At 44.5% G+C, this 17,349-nt stretch overlaps 2 protein-coding genes across 2 annotated transcripts in view; one reads left to right on the forward strand and one right to left on the reverse strand.

Moving 5' to 3' along the window:
- The first annotated feature begins 2,504 nt into the window (after window positions 1-2,504).
- LOC129732924 (gustatory receptor for sugar taste 64f-like) lies at window positions 2,505-5,207 on the forward strand. Its single transcript, XM_055694386.1, has 5 exons — window positions 2,505-2,782; window positions 3,418-3,476; window positions 3,539-4,275; window positions 4,325-4,479; window positions 4,541-5,207. Exons 1-5 carry the CDS (start codon window positions 2,592-2,594, stop codon window positions 4,887-4,889), a joined length of 1,491 nt encoding a protein of 496 aa, XP_055550361.1. The 5' UTR covers window positions 2,505-2,591; the 3' UTR covers window positions 4,890-5,207.
- The window catches only part of LOC129729076 (uncharacterized), a 29,837-nt gene continuing 16,682 nt past the window's right edge, over window positions 4,195-17,349 (reverse strand). Inside the window, exons 9-10 of the mRNA XM_055687557.1 lie at window positions 5,053-5,142; window positions 4,195-4,989 (exon numbers count right to left, since the gene is read on the reverse strand). Coding sequence (XP_055543532.1) covers window positions 4,900-4,989; window positions 5,053-5,142 — 180 coding nt within the window. The 3' untranslated portion in view covers window positions 4,195-4,899. The remainder of the gene's footprint in view (window positions 4,990-5,052; window positions 5,143-17,349) is intronic.

The following is a 17,349-nucleotide window of genomic DNA, read 5'->3' on the forward strand; positions in this document are numbered from 1 at the left end:
AAACTTTGCTGAAGGCACTTTGGTTCTACCTCTTGAAAACCGACCTCATACAGGTAGTTTTATACACAGACATTCTTAAAATTTCTAAAATCAAAAAATACTAAATAACTTTTTCTGATGTGATGTTAGAGGCCTACTATGTCCTAGATATTTTTTCATATATAAAAAACACATCATTCTGCCGAACATACTTTGGGCAAATTTTCAACTTTTTCATAGGGTTTAGGACATTTTAAATAAAAAAATGCACTTTTTCAAAATGAAATTTCTCTAAATCTGCAAAAAGCTGCAAAAAAACAGTCTTTACTCGAAAGATGGGGATTAGCACTAGCTTTCTCAGGTTGCTTCACTAGTTTCTTGCAGTCTTTTAAAGACTTGAGCGTGGGTGAAAAAAATAGATTTTTCTGGTTTTTAGACGTTTTTCCATGTTTTTTTTCTCAAAGATGTACAGAATCGAAACGATTTTTGATTTTTCATTGAAAAGTACGAAAGCATTAATATTTACGGCACCGTACATTATTTGAAAACATAAAGATAGAAAAAAAATATTTTTTTCGGAAAAAAATTGTTATGTTACTAGTGTATGCAGATGCCAAGGTTTTTTTGTTTTAAGAAAATCAGTAACACTCTTTGACGTTTTTCCAATGGTTGTATTCTGGAAAGAAAATGAGATAGATACACCTTATTTCATTAAAAATTTTGTTCATACGGAGGTACCTAATCCATACCGAGATACCTTCGTATGGACAAAATTGAATAAAATAAGGGTATCTATCTTTGAGCTGACATTTTCTTTTCAGAATTCAAGCATTGGAGAAACGTCAAAGAATGTTGCTAATTTTGTTAAAAAAAACCTTGGCATCTGCATACATTAGTGACATAACATTTTTTTCGGAAAAAAATAACCTTTTTCAATTTTTATGTTTCCAAATGATTCACGATGCCCTAAACATAAATGCTTTCGTACTTTTTAATTAAAAATTAAAAAAAACGTTTCGATTCTGTACAACTTTGAAGAAAAAAACATTAAAAAAAACGCCGAAAAACCAAAAAAAAAACTATTTTTTCCTCCCACCCCCAAACCTTTCTCAAGAAACTAGTGAAACCACCTGGGAAAGCTAGTAATAATCCCCATTTTTCGAGTCAAGACTGTTGGTTTTGCAGCTTTTAGAGAAATTTCATTTATAAAAAGTGCTTTTTTATCTAAAATGTCCTAAACCCTATGAAAAAGTTGAAAAATCGCCAAAGGTATGTTCAGCAGAATGATGTATTTTTTAAATATGAAATTTTTTTAAATATCTAGAACATAGTAGGCCTCTAACATCACATCAGAAAAAGTTATTTAGTATTTTTAGTATTTCTACAACTTTGCTGAAGACTTCGTTTTGATTTGATAAGCAAATAAAAAAATATTTTTTTATCTCACTTTTAGGTGAATTAATCAAAAATTTATTTGCATCAAAAGATGCCTCTTAGAATCTACAAAAACTTTGTCGAATACACTTTAGCGTTTAAATGGCATTTTTATACTCAAAAGGCTGGCGATCACGTTTTTCGCACTTTAAACAACTGTACTGTGGGGTAGCAGTCACGATCAACTAGACGAGTTGAGAGAATTCGTTATCGATTGTTTTTGGCACATTTTGCATGTGTAGAAGAAATGTGTAATGTCCACGGTCCATATAAAGTTTTGAGAATTTATATGAGCAGTTCTCCAGGGGGGGGGAGGTAAAAAACGTTTACAATCTGTCCACGTGGTATGTGCATGGCCCCTAATCTCATCAGTGAATTAGAACCACATTTCAATTTGACTCGTTTAATAGAATTTTATACAATATTTGTGACATTACGGAGTGAGGCAGTCACAACGACGACGCACAGTGGTTCCGTTTTCTAAGAAGGGCGGCCATAAATATTGTTTTCCTATGACTTGAGTTCAAAACGTCAATATAGGTGTATTTACGTCAATATGCTGAATTCAGAAATCACATCTATTTTTGTATTTGTATTTTTTATAGGTTTGTGGTCAAAATATACCCAGTAAAAAAAATTTACATTTGTTTAAATGCACACACATAGAGCATTGGAAACCATGTAATATTCCGTGTGGCATTATATTCACATGCAATGTAAACTAATATATTGTTGCATATTTATATTGAAAACTTTAAGCTTATATCACTTAACGTATAAATTTACATGGTTAAACGTCAAATCCAGCAAATCAAAAAAGTTGACCCCGCAATTACGATGCACAAAAAACGGTTTGTGGAAATCCATGCCAACTGAAGGCCTCAAAAACCATGAATAATTAATTGATTAACACTCGGCATGCACAATCAACAGCTACAACAGTGAATTCGACCCGCCAGTCAGCTGGCGTCACTTCCACCACATAACAAAGCTTGCTTGCCCAGACAAATTAAATCACGATTGACTGCAATTATTGAATGAGCCTACGTTGCACAGTAAACATTCGTACGGTCTTCGATGACAACAATAATCCGGTGCCGTGCAAGTTACAATGTTATTCACTGGTTTAATGATAATGACCCCCATCCCTACCCGAGCCAACCACCCACTTCCGGTGAATGTTTGGGAAAGTGAAGGAAAACCATTTCCAAGCGAGTCTGTTTACGGTAGTCAACTGTGATAGCTGTTTTCTGTATCAACTTCATAATTACAGTCGAACTAGTCCGGGGCTCAATCAATCTACGAACATGGCGAAGCAATTCCTACAGAAGGGAACAGACGAACGAGAAAAGGTCAACAAGGTGGTGAGGTGAGCTAGACTAGTAGGTAAACATTTTCATGAAATTGGTTTCCTTGTCTTCTAATACCTACTCGTATGAGCTCATCCAGCTCGAAGAGTTACACCGGATATTAAACGAGTCGAAAGCTTTCGGGCAAAGCAATCACTCTCAATCAGTGCTAATTATCGATATGGAAATTAAAGGTTGAGTCTGGGTTCAGGTCCGTTATGTTTCGGATGAAAGCTGGTCCGGAGTCCGTTTCAGATTCTAGAAACAATAGTGTTACGGGGTTTAATAAGGGGGTCGTAATAATCAGAACAACATGATTCTCATAGTATTCAGTGTGGCATTTATGATGAGCACAGCCTCGCGGCAAAGAATCGGGCGGGTCGCAGGTTGCGGATAGCGGCCGGCCTCTACATAAGGAGGTTAGGAGCGAGTATACTGAATAAACCTGGTTAGTGTGGGGAGAAACGTAGTGAGCTTTTCAAAATTTTCCCTAACACTTGCCTGTTATGGTGTCGACCAGGCTTCGGGCTGGACACAATCACCACTCAATACTCTTTATTTTCATGTTTAAATTGAAATCACACGGCTATAGCTATTATGATTTCCAATTGCATTTTACAATTCAGTACAGCCTTTTTACCTGTTTAATCTCTAGGTTCAAGAATATAGCGGAGACCTACATTCCAACGAAAACTAAATGGGGATTCCTGAAAGGTGCTACACTTTGTATAAGTATCAATATAACTTCTCCAATCTAGAATAAACCCGCCATACAGGTCATTTCAAACTACCGAAGCGAGCTACCCGAGACCGCTGGATACACGACGAAACATTTCACGATGCCGTGGCCGGCCTTCTAGTGACAGCGCAACTTTTTGCTGTCATGCCGGTTTGCGGGATTACGGCCAAGCATCCGAAAGCATTGCATTTTTCTTGGACCAGTAAACGAGCCATCTACACGTATGCGGTTTGTTTAGGGACGATCTTTTTTGTTGCGACCGCCATCGTGCGATTCTTCATGAAGAGTTTCAACTTCACACGAATGACCGTTGTTTTCTTCTATACCTACAATCTGTACGGTTTGTTCTGTTTCATACGGGTTGCCCAGAAGTGGCCCGCGCTGATGTGTAAATGGTACCAGGCCGAACAACAGCTACCGCAGAGCAGCAACATCCTGGAACGGGGAGCTTTAGCCAAGAAGATTCAGCTTCTGTCGATGGGCGTCCTCACCATGTCTTTGAGCGAACATCTGCTCTCGATTATTGCGGCTGTTTACTACACACCGAATTGTCCGGAGATTCCGGATCCATTGGATAAGTTTTTCAAAACAAATTTTATTTTCATATTTCACTATTTTAGTTACAATAAAATTTCCGGTTTCATGGTTAAGTTCATCAACGCTATTAGTACCTTTGTATGGAGTTATATCGATCTATTCGTAGTGATCATCAGCATCGGGCTGTCGCACACTTTCCAAAGAATCAACGAATATTTAATGAAACACAAACGAGAGGTGAGTGTTTATTTTCATAGACAGTGCAGAATATTGACACAATTTACAGAAAATGACGGAGCAATTCTGGGCTGAACAACGTCAAAACTATCGCAACATTTGCGAGCTGGTGCAACACGTAGACGACACAATTTCCGTCATTACTATGCTTTCGATCTCTAACAACTTGTTCTACATCTGCGTGTCTATTTTGAATAGTATGAAGTACGTAGGAAACACACAAAAAAGTCGAAATCTCATCCATTAACCGCGCGTAACTTTTCAGTTCTCATCCATCAGTAGCTCACACGTTATATTTCTGGCTAGGATTGGCCTTTCTTATCAGCCGCACCCTAGCGGTCACAATGTACTCCGCTCAGGTTAACGACGAATCAAAACGGCCGATCGAAGTACTGCGAACGATTCCCCGTGATGGATGGTGCCTGGAGGCGAAACGTTTCACCGAAGAAGTAGTAAACGATACGGTTGCGCTGACCGGAATGAAATTCTTCAACATGACCCGGAAGCTGATACTGAAAGTTACCGGCTCGATCATCACCTACGAACTGGTGCTGATTCAGTTCCATCAAGAGGAACAAGCGGAGGTCGATTTGTGCAGAATGAGACGAACATAGATAGGCAAGTTTAAGTACAAGGATTTTGATCACCATTTTTCTCCTCTGCGTCGTTCACCTGTAGCAGGACCAACTCATAGGTGACTATCGTGCCAGCGATCTACGATTGGGAAGAAACATTATCTGTCTGTAGCGAAAATGTAGCTTTAGTAGTAAAACTCACCTTCAAAATCAACTGCCGAGTGAGATGGAAAAATCCAAACCCGGAGAGTGCGACTTTGTCATTCAGCACTTGCTCATGGAAGCGTTGAACCTACAAAACAGATCTTATAAATATATTTTGTTGTAAGGAGAGGTTTGAAGGTGTGAGATTATTATTAGAAGTAAATTACAAAAAAAAAAAACAATAAAGATGTTTATATTATCACTAACCAGTCCCATTGTAATTTCCTTTATCATTCAAGTCTTTTCAAAACGAAACTTCACACTGTAATATTGTGCTTTTGATAAAAATCGACAGAAAACTGTCTAGACACTTATTATTTTACAAAAACAATTAAAACATAAAGGTAAAAATATAAACATAAATATAAATATAAATATAAATATTAAGGTGGGGAATCGTTATATGGAAAAAAGGAAACTTGATAGCAGAAAGCCAGAACCAAGTTTTTTTTGTTCTATTTGGGGATCCAAACAATCCTAAATTTATCGGAAGTCGATTGGTTTTGTCTCCGCTTGGCGCATTGCATTTCAAATTTATATGGAGATTTGTATGGAGAAACCAATGTTTTTGTATTTTCCATTCTAAAGAGCTCAAAATGACTCAAACCATAGGTTTCATGACTTCAAATGGTAGGTTTTTCGATGCCTAACAACTTGGCCCAAGACACTAAAGAGCTAGGGTGTATCAAAAAAATACTAGAGCTGTTCAAAGTTGAGTATGTCGAAATTTATGTTGCAAATCATTTTTTTCTGCCAACACTGCCAGTGTACCGGCGTTAATCAGATTTCTATCAGAAGTAGCCTCTGAAACACGTTGTAGATTCTACTTACGCCTAGAATAATGACCTAAATTTGTTTGCTTGGTCCAGCTGAGTGTATAAACTCGTTACGACAGGTTACTTCTAATAGGATTCTAACTGACGCCGGTACATCGGTAATGTTGGCAGAAAACAAGATTTTCTGCTTTTAAATCGACATACTTACTATAGCCCTGACATAATTACTATAGCTCTTCTTAGAGACATCCTTGCTCTTCAGTGTTTTCTGCAAAGTTGTTAGGCATCTAAAATACTATACTTTAACATAATGTAGTGCATTATTAGATTATTATTGAGCTCTCTAGAAAGATAAATGCAAAAAAGTAGGTTTTTCCATATAAATTTTCATACAAATTTGAAATGCAATGCGTCAAGCGGAGACAAAACCAATCGATTTCTGGTAAGTTCAGGGTTGTTTGGGGCCTCAAAAAAGAACCCAAAAAACTTGGTTTTGGAAATTCGATCATTTTTCCCCACCCCAATAAATATAAATGTAAATGTCTATAGGGTTCGATTCCCGATCAGCTCGAGGATCTTTTCGAGCTGGAATTTTCCTTGACTCAGAACTGGGGCATGGTGTATCGTTGTACTTATCCCACTCATCCTTCTAGCAAAATGTGCCAGAAACAATATCGATAACAAATTCTCTCAACTAATCTAGTTGATCTAAACCACTATTAGCTCCACAGGCTAACGTTATTGTTGTTGTTGTCTAATATGCCATAGACATGAGATCGAGAAAAGAGCATTTTAAAAGTTTTTGTCGGTGCAACAAGTTTTCAACGTCCAACATAATTTTTGCAATGAATATAGGTATCACCCCTCGTACATGCGAACATTGCCGTTGTGTTCAAACAGCAAAATCTGCAGCCAAATTCCATCCGTCAAGCATTTTTAACGCAGCAGCTCGTTTTTAAATTTTAAACGCAAATAAAGCTGCCAAACCCGAGTACAATTTGGTAAATGTGGATATTTTTTTAATTATAGGTACCATGTTTGGTTTGTGGAAAAATGGCTTTAAATTATTTGAAACAGTATGGCAGTACAAGTGAGGACGAGAAGAACGACGAGACAGATGTTCCGTGCACCCCGATCAAACCAATGCGGAAGCATGAACACGCTCTTGAAACACGAAGAAAGATGCGGCTTCACCACACTTCAATTCATGGATGCTGCGAGTACTGCCACCTGGCTTGTACGTCCAAATAGAAAAAAAAAAAAAAAAAAAAAAAAAACAAAATACCGAATCAACTACAGTCAGTTTTCTACGCGAGGGACACGTTCAAATTTGTATGAAACCGCGTAAAAATAGACTGATTGAGGACGAAAAATGAACGAAGAAAATCGTCTCAAAACGTTTGACTGCATATGATGCTGATCAGTTTAAAATGCAATGTTAAAAATTCAGTATCTACTTCAAAAATTGGGAATTTTTTTGAACACTGATACATGATTACTTTTTTCCTAAAATGCAAAACTTGATTGAAATGAGGTCGATATTTTGTACCGTTTTTGAGTTATTGCAAAAAGTAAACCGCGTAAAAAACTGTCAAAAAACACTAATGTATTTAACTACACATAGAATTAAACATAACAAATTAAAAATACGCAAAAGGTTTTTAATTTTTATTTGGTGCTCCATTCAAATTAAATTGAAATAGAAATTATATTTGAAAATTGAAATTATACTGTGGAAAGACACTATCAATTCCAATTACAACTGAAATTGAAGCTGTAACTATGATTGTTGCAATTGGAGCTGGAATCTGAATCACAAAAGGATAGGCAATTGGAATTGACATAAAAATTAGAATTTGTATTAATATTAGGCATATTGAGATTGAGATTGGGATCAGAATCGGGATTGGGATCGGGATTAGGATCGAGATCGGAATCGAGATCTGAATCGGAATCAGGATTGAGATCAGGATCGGAATCGGGATCGAGATCAGGATTGAGATCAGGATCGGAATCGGGATCGAGATCAGGATCGGGATTGGGATAGGGACTGGGATTGGGATAGAAACTGGGATTGGGATTAGGATTGGGATCGGAAACGGGAATAGGATTGGAATAGCGATTGGTATTGGGATTGGGTTCACGATTGGAATCATGGTTGGAATCGAGATTGGAATCGGAATCGGGATTGAGATCAGGATCGGAATCGGGATTGAGATCAGGATGGGGATTAAGATAAGGACTGGGGCTGAGATTCGGATTGCGATTAGGATTGGGATCGGGATTGGGATTGGGATTGGGATTGGGATTGGGATTGAGATTGGGATTGGGATTGGGATTGAGATTGGGACTGGGACTGGGATTTAGATTCGGATTGCGATTAGGATTGGGATCGGGATTGGAATTGGAATTGGGATCGGGATTGGGATTGGGATTGGGATTGGGATTGGGATTGCGATTGGGATTGGGATTGGGATTGGGATTGGGACTGGGATTGGGATTGGGATTGGGATTGGGATTGGGATTGGGATTGGGATTGGGATTGGGATTGGGATTGGGATTGGGATTGGGATTGGGATTGGGATTGGGATTGGGATTGGTATTGGGATTGGGATTGGGATTGGGATTGGGATTGGGATTGGGATTGGGATTGGGATTGGGATTGGGATTGGGATTGGGATTGGGATTGGGATTGGGATTGGGATTGGGATTGGGATTGGGATTGGGATTGCGATTGGGATTGGGATTGGGATTGGGATTGGGATTGGGATTGAGATTGGGATTGGAATTGAGATTGGGATTGGGATTGGGATTGGGATTGGGATTGGGATTGGGATTGGGATTGGGATTGGGATTGGGATAAGGATTGGGATTGGGATTGGGATTGGGATTGGGATTGGGATTGGGATTGGGATTGGGATTGGGATTGGGCTTGGCCTTGGGATTGGGATTGGGATTGGGCTTGGGATTGGGATTGGGATTGGGATTGGGATTGGGATTGGGATTGGGATTGGTATTTGGTATTACAGAAGGCGAGTCGGCTGGATTTTGGACAAATAGCTCGTCTGCGAAACTGTTCGTCTCAGTTGTCAGCAGCCAAGTTGTACTTACGATCCATGATAAAACATTTTACCCGCCTCTTCAATGACTGGAAGCGAGGCGAATTGCTCGTCTCGTCTTCTGTAATAGACCCCATGATATCATTATAAACTATTCAAATGATTTCGATTTTTATATTTTTATATTATATTTTTAATCTCACATACACTGGTGTTAATGACTCAATTTTAAAAAAATGGGGCTTGGTTCAGACTGGTCGCACACCGACCATCCTATAATCTTTGCACCCTCTATCACATTCCACACACAATAGAGCAAAAGTGTGATATTTTGACGTATGATTCTGAAATGTATTTTGAATGATGTTTCGACACGCTAACAAACACATAATCAAAGTTATTAAATGATGTAAAATTTTAGGTATATTTCTTCAACAACCTTTCGAACTTGATAAAACAATCCGTTCTATCTCCGGTGCATTATAACCTTTATAAACTTCAGTTCCAATCAGTTAGTATGAATTTCACAGCACCACACAGTGCATTTTTATTTGGATGCACCAAGTACCCCGAAGTGTTCACAGATACCTCCTGAGCTATGAACGAGTATTGGTGAGCTTTGATAAGAATCACAAATACTATTACAAGCATAGCAAGCGTCAGCGTCCAGCACAATTATTAGTTTCACATTTCGTGCTAAATTGTCGCTCGTTTCCCAAACGTTAGTAAAATTTAATTACTTCGTGTATTTCAATAAAATAAAATAAAAAATAACAATCAAGATTAGTGCAATGTATTTCATTGATAGAGAGACTTAGTGTCGATTGTGTGTATGAGTAACCGGTATGATGAATTGAGATTGATTTTTGAGAAGTGGTTTAACTGCAATGTAAACAAAAGAACATCACAATTGAGCAGGTTTAGGGGACATCCACATACCACGTGGACAGCTTGGGGGAGGAGGGGGGGGGTATGCGTAATGTCCATGGTCCATACAAAAGAAAAAAGAATCTATATGAGCAGTTGTCCACAGGGGGAAGGGGGGGTTCTTCTTCTTCTTTCTTTTAAGGCGACAGACCGGTTATCGATCCAGTGCCGAATCCAGAATACGTCGCCATGTCCCTCGGTCTTGGGCTGCTATCCTCCAATCGCCCCTAAGACCTATTTCGCGTGCATCCTTGTCGACAGCACACATCCAACGAGTGCGGGGTCTACCCCGAAGTCGACGACCTCTATCGGGATTCCTGCTAAATATAGCCTTCGCTTGACGCTCATCCGGTATTCTCGCTACATGCCCAGCCCACTGAAGCCTGCCGTGTTTTATCCGCTTGACTATATCCGCCGATTTGTATGCCTGGTACACTTCATGGTTCATGCGTCTGCGCTAAACACCATTTTCTAGTTTGCCGCCAAGGATTGAACACAAAATCCTACGCTCAAAAACACCAAGAGCTCGCCGATCAACCTCTTTCAGCGTCCATGATTCATGGCCGTAGAGAGCCACCGGAAGAATCAGTGTTTTATAGAGTGCAAGTTTAGTACGGATTTGCAGACTGCGGGACCTTAGCTGGTTACGTATTCCGTAAAAGGCCCTGTTTGCGGCTGCTATCCGCCTCTTTATCTCACGGCTAACCTCGTTGTCACATGTCACTAATGTTCCCAGGTAAATAAATTCGTCGACTACTTCAAATGTTTCCCCATCTAGCACCACCACAGCACCAACCTCCGACGGACTACCACGCACTCCGCCAGCCACCATGTATTTCGTTTTGGCAGAGTTTATGACAAGCCCTAATCTCGCAGCTTCCCTCCTGAGAGGTCCGAAGGCACCTTCCACAGCTCTACGGTTGATACCATGTCGATATCGTCCGCAAAACCGAGAAGCATGTGCGACTTCGTAATGATGGTGCCACTTCTCTGCACACCAGCCCTCCGTATAGCACCTTCCAATGCGATGTTGAACAATAAGTTCGACAGCCCGTCACCCTGCTTCAAACCATCTAACGTCACGAACGAGTCCGATATCTCACCGGCTATCCTGACGCTTAATGTAGAACCTTCAAGGGTAGCACGTATCAGCCTAATCAGCTTTGTTGGGAAGCCATGTTCAATCATAATCTGCCATAACTCATTTCTCTTGACTGAATCATACGCTGCCCTGAAGTCTATGAACAGATGGTGCGTCTGCAAGTTGTATTCTCGAAATTTATCGAGGATTTGTCGCAAGGTAAACATTTGGTCCGTCGTGGAGCGTCCCCCTCGAAAACCGCATTGGTACTCGCCAACAAAGGTCTCCTGCAACGGCCTCAGTCTGTGGAACAGGATTCGGGAGAGAATTTTGTACACGGTATTGAGAAGAGTTATGCCCCGATAATTGCTACACTCCAGGCGATGGCCTTTTTTTGTAGATCGGGCATGTGAGACCCTCCAACCAGTCCGAGGGCAATTCTTCATCAAACCACACTCTCAGCATGATCCGATGGATGGCACGATACAGCTGTTCACTCCCGACTTTGAAGAGTTCGGCGGGAATGCCGTCCTTCCCGGCTGCCTTGCAGTTTCTCAGCTCTTTCACTGCTTTCTTCACCTCGTCCATGGATGGTGGATCCACAGCTTGACCATAGCCTAGGTCCATGCCGATTATTCCGTTCCGTATTTATATCTGGATTGTTCGTAGTATTTAATATTCAGTATGCTGCCTTACTAGGGCTGCGATACCTAGTCTCGCGACGGGGCTGCCGTCTTTGATATAGCTGGCGAGACACCGCGTTTCATGATTCAGCCGCCCGCTCCGGATCAGACGCTGTTGTACGCCGCCCCTAACATGGGGAAACAGCCGCGTACTTTCCCCCTTGCCAGTCAGCATACGACCAAAGTTTCCACCGGGGTTGGTTACCCGATCTCCGTTAAGATTACTCGTATCCCGGTCGGCACCACGTGGAGGTTGGGATAGGAGTTGCTGGACAGAGGTGAGTGACCACAATAGGATCTCAAGTGACACGTGTCCAACCATTCGCCCCGGGGGGGTTCAAAGTCGTTTAAAATCTGTCCACGTGGTGTGTGGATGGCCCCTTATGAAAATTTGCACTAGTTTTCTGCTGTATATTGTTCGAAATTGAACTCGAAGTAGGAGAAATGCAATAGAATAAAAAGTATTTCATGAAAAAGCATGAAATTTGGTTGGAATCACCGTTTGCTCTTCTTCGATTCGATGAGAATAATAATTATGAACATTTCTTCTCGTGGGCGTCCTCAGAGCTTTTCGAAAGCACAACCAGAGCTAAAAAAACGGCGAAGATGCACCTAGTAAAGAATAAATCGTGAATGAGGAACAATAATCAAAACGAAAGGGAAAAGAAAGCTGTAATCTGCAGTGTGTATTTTAATTGTTAAGATATAATAATATGCATCATAAAAAATTTTAAAATTATTTGTTACTCTGGTAATTAAACCTGTATAAAAAATAATAGAAATAATACGTACAAGAATACCTGAAAAAATCTTATTCTTCGTTATACCTGCGCTTAAGTCACTTTTGCAATTATGTAAAAGTAAGTAAACCATAGGAACCGGAATTTTCGTTACAATGTACATCTTTTACAAAGAGATCAACGGTTTCTGGTATAGGATGAGTGTTTTGGCGTTTGGGATAGTTTTGTGATTTAGTAAATCTTCGCAGATTCCTTTCCGGAGCATAGAGATTCAATTCTGTCAAAATAGCAGGCGAATCAATTTAATTTATCAGGGCCCTCGCAACAAAGATAATTTGTGCGTTAGATATCCTCCTCTCCAACGTCTCAATCACCAATAACATGCACCGGTTCTCATAAGGAAGCAGCCTCGTAGCATCATGCCAAGAAAGATGTCTTAGTACCCCCTTTTTTCTGGACAGCTTCCATGGGATCAATCCACACGAGGCAGTCCCCGGGGGAAACGGCCCCCGGGAACACCAAGAAACGATTGGTCGTGCTACTCCCACGGGAAAACACGCCAACCGGTTCAAGGTCCACCGCGGAAAAGGCACAGGTGGAGGCTACGGGCAACCCTTGGACTACCGTAGAGGGTAGGAAGCGTCGGGAAGGTGCGACGCGACATGACGGCGGAGTGGCCAGAGGACCAAAAAAGGTCAAAAAGGCGCGGAGTAGGGGTGATGCCCTCATACTCAAGACGGATGGGTCGAAGTACTCAGAAGTCTTGAAGAAGATGAGGGGGGAAAGCCAGCTCAAGGATCTGGGGGCGGATGTGCGGAGTATCCGCCGATCTCGCACTGGCGAGATGATACTTGAGCTCCGGAAGGACACCAAAAACAAGAGCGCTACCTACAAAACGGTAGCCGAAAAGGTCCTAGGGAAGGAGGTGCAAGTGCGGGCACTCACCTCAGCAGTGATTCTCCAGCTTAAAAACCTGGACGAAATCACTGAGGGGTGCAACATTGCACAAGCCCTAAAAGCGAAGTGCGGGGTGGAGGTGGCTAAAGAGTCAATCCGCCTCCGCAATGGTCCGGCGGGGACCCAGATAGCTACCTTCCGACTACCGTCGGCGGACGCTAACCTGGCCCTGAAAGACGGCAAGTTGAAGGTCGGCTGGTCTGTATGTCCTCTGGGCATACTACAGCAACCAGACATTTGCTTCCGGTGCTTCGAGGGCGGACATAAGCCCTGGACCTGCGGCGATGTGGAAGTGCAGGCCATAAAGCAAAGGACTGTGGGGAGTCTCCCAAGTGCATGGTATGTTCCGGGAAACGGGACGCCAAACACTTTATGGGAGGCCCCAGGTGCCCAGCCGGTGAGCCGGCTGCGAAACCACGGGCGTAAGGGTGACGCAACTGAACCTGAACCATTGCTTCGCGGCTCAGCAGCTGCTACACCAAGCAGCCACTGAGTCGTTGTCGGACATCGCCATCATATCGGATCCCTACCGCATCCCTTCCGGAAACGGTAACTGGGTTGCGGATAAGTCCAGTTTGGCGGCCATATGTACGACGAGCAAGTTCCCGGTTCAGGAGGTTGTCTCAACCTCAGAAGAAGGGTACGTAGTTGCTAAAGTGAACGGAGTTTTATACTGCAGTTGCTATGCTCCGCCACGTTGGTCTACCGAAAGGTTCACCCAGATGGTCGACCTCCTTTGGCCAAGCTGCAGGCCACCACGGGTCGACGCCTGGCGACCGTCGAGGCCATGCACGCGTGTGTGACCACCGATAGGTGTGTGATAACATCAATTAGTCCTGGACCGGCAGCAGGAGCTTGCCTAGGGAGTGGTGGGGTTTCGGGCATTGGGCAGTCGATTCCCCGTAAAAGCCACGGCCACCCGTAAACAGCTTCGACGGAGCGAGTAGTGCCGCTCCCATCATTCAAATGCACTAACCTGCCTATTGGGGCTGATACCAGTAAGGTCCTGTGTTTTTAGGTTTTTGAGAGGGAATACAATTTTATACCACGACGTTGGGCTAGTACCTGCACCGAGCTCCCTTAGTAAAGTCGTGTGACAACGGCTTGAAACGGCGAGGTGGCATACGGCTGCAGGGGTCTCCGTCCCATAAAACCTGGCAGGCCTTCCAGTACCTTCCGCGGTCATTGCCTAATGGGAATCAGGCAGGAGTGGGATCAGATGCCCTTTCCTGACTTACGCCGGTCGGGAGGCGTCATAGTTGCTCATGAGGGGCTATGGCGACCTTCACTAGCCATGACCTCACTGCTCCGGCATAGGCCACCATGGGATCATATAGGCGACCACTCCACCATGACCAAGGATAGCGGCTGGAAGGAGGACCCCTTTTAACCAAAATGTTTTCTTATAAAATCGACGAAGAGGCGAAGGTAGTGGATGGGGCGGACGGGTTAGTAAACCCGTTTGCCAGGCGGGGCATCGCCCGGTCTCCACCGAGACTGGCCGATGCCGGTAAAGGCGGCGCACAGGTTGGTACACCTTTTGCGACACCGACAGGGGAATTCCGAGTTGGGGCAAAGGTGGGCACGACCAGCACCAACCGGAACGGCGAAGACTGGTGGCAAGGTGGAAACACCTAAAACCGCCAAGGAGCGGGAACAGATATCTGGGGCTATGCTACTCTCTGCGGTAGAAAGCCACATGAACAAGATCCCAAGCGTGGAGGCGGTGTCCGTACAACTTGATGAAATACTCAAGTTCACGGACGAACGTAGCAACATATCAAAAGACCTGAAACAATGTCTTCTGTTGTTACGTATGAACGTTTGCAGCGCGAAGTCCGAGCTTTCGCAAGCCCTTAAACGGGCTAACGATGCCGAAAGCAAGGCACTCGCGCTAGAGGCGAGGCTCAACCAGCCTAAAAAAGGGAGTGCTGCAGCTGTGTCTAAATACACACAAACAGCTGCAGCATCGTTTGCCGAAGTCGGTTCAACTGAACCGACTGGCAAACGTTGCGAGGGGCTCTCCGGGGGAAACGGCCCCCAGGACGCAACGAAGGCGGTTGCTCGGGGACAGCCAGGAAGCTGGCTCGTCGGTCCAGCCGAGCAAAGAACCGGCAAACGGCGAACCGGCAAACGGCGAAGCCACGGATTGGATCACCATGGTGAATAAGAAGCGGCAGAAGCGGGTACGACGCGCGAAGCGCGGCGACCGCAATAAGAAGCCGCAAGGGGCGAGTAGGCGGAGCAAGGGTGACGCGCTCATTTTCAAGACCGATGCGTCTAAGTACGCCGAAGTCTTGAAGGCCATGAGAGGCGAACCCAAGCTCAAAGACCTCGGCACGGACGTCAGGTCAATTCGTCGGTCACGCACCGGCGAGATGATCCTCGAACTCCGCAAAGAGGCGAAGGGCAAGGGCTGTGCCTATAAAAAGACGGCCCAGGAAGTGCTAGGCGAGGAGGTTCAAATCCGAGCCCTCACTCCTGAAGTGACTCTCCAGCTTAAAAACCTGGACGAGATCACCGAAGGGTGCGACATAGCACAAGCCTTCGAACGAGAGTGTGGAGTGGTAGTGACCGCAGAGGCAGTTCGTCTCCACAGGGGCCCGGCCGGCACCCAGGTTGCTACCATAAAGCTTCCACTAGCGGAGGGTAACAAGGCCCTGAAGAAGGCCACGTTGAAGGTGGGTTGGTCGGTCTGCCCTCTGGGCACCTTCCAACAGCCTGACGTTTGCTTCAGGTGCTTTGAGCGGGGGCATAAATCCTGGTCGTGCAAAGGGCCCGACAGGTCCAATTTATGCCGCCGCTGCGGTGGCGCAGGCCACAAGGCACGGGACTGCGGTGCACCTCCCAAGTGCCTGGTATGCACCGGTAAACGGGACGCCAAACACGCCATGGGAGGCCCCAAGTGTCCGGCTGCACGGCCGGCTACTAAGCCGCAGGCCTGAGGGTGATACAGTTAAACCTGAACCACTGCTATGCGGCGCAGCAGTTGCTACACCAAGCGGCTGCTGAGTCGTTGTCGGACGTGGCCATCGTCTCGGACCCATACCGTATCCCAACCGGAAACGGTAACTGGGTATCGGACAAGTCTGGGAAGACGGCCATTTGCACGACAGGCAGGCAGGTCCCCGGTTCAGGAGATTGTGTCGACCTCCAGAGAGGGGTACGTTATTGCCAAAGTGGATGGAGTATTCTACTGCAGTTGCTATGCTCCGCCAAGTTGGTCTACCGAAACGTTCGCGCAGATGGTCGATCAAGCAACCGTGGAACTGACGGGCCTATGGCCGTTGGTGGTTGCGGGTGACTTCAACGCTTGGGCTGTCGAGTGGGGGAGTCGCTGTACAAACCAGAGGGGCCAGGTCTTGTTGGAAGCTTTGGTAAAGCTCAACTTAGACTTGGCTAACGTTGGTACAAAATGCACCTACAGTAGAAACGGTGCCGAATCGATTATCGATGTGACGTTCTGCAGCCCGGACTGATCACGAACTGGAGGGTAGACGACAGCTACACGAATAGCGATCACCAATCGATCCGCTATGAGGTAGGCGTGCGGAAGCAACCAGCGAGTAGGGCCAATATTCCATCCTTCTACGGCTGGAAAACATTGCATTTCGATGCAGATGTTTTTGGGCAGGCAATTAGATGGAAGCACGAAGGGGGTGAACTGCTCCCGGATGTGGACCATCTAAATTCGATGCTGTCATGGGCGTGCGACGCCACGATGCCTAGGTCTCGTCCGCCTAGAGAGGGTAGGCCACCGACATACTGGTGGAGCGATACGATAGCAGGCCTGCGCAATGCATGCCTCCGTGCAAGACGGAGGATGCAACGCGCACGTTCCGACGAGCAAAGAGCGGAACGCGGTGTCGCATTCAGATCCGCTAAGGCAACGCTTAAGAGCGCAATCAGAGCCAGCAAACGAGCCTGTTTCGAACGACTCTGCGCCAGTGCCAATTCGAACCCGTGGGGTGACGCCTACAGGATCGTTATGACCAAGACTAGAGGTGCGCTAGCCCCGGCCGAACAATCACCAGCGATGCTAGAAACGATCATTCAGGGCCTCTTCCCAAGC

Source organism: Wyeomyia smithii, chromosome 3 (assembly GCF_029784165.1).
Source record: "Wyeomyia smithii strain HCP4-BCI-WySm-NY-G18 chromosome 3, ASM2978416v1, whole genome shotgun sequence".
Classification (NCBI taxonomy): Eukaryota; Metazoa; Arthropoda; class Insecta; order Diptera; family Culicidae; genus Wyeomyia; species Wyeomyia smithii.

Bases quoted from the DNA above. Each gene is read 5' to 3' on its own strand.
- LOC129732924 (XM_055694386.1), top strand. From the start codon at position 2,592: ATGTTTGGGAAAGTGAAGGAAAACCATTTCCAAGCGAGTCTGTTTACG. The intron at 3,477-3,538 runs GTGCTACACTTT...CCCGCCATACAG, and splicing joins TAAATGGGGATTCCTGAAAG to GTCATTTCAAACTACCGAAG. The intron at 4,276-4,324 runs GTGAGTGTTTAT...CACAATTTACAG, and splicing joins TAATGAAACACAAACGAGAG to AAAATGACGGAGCAATTCTG.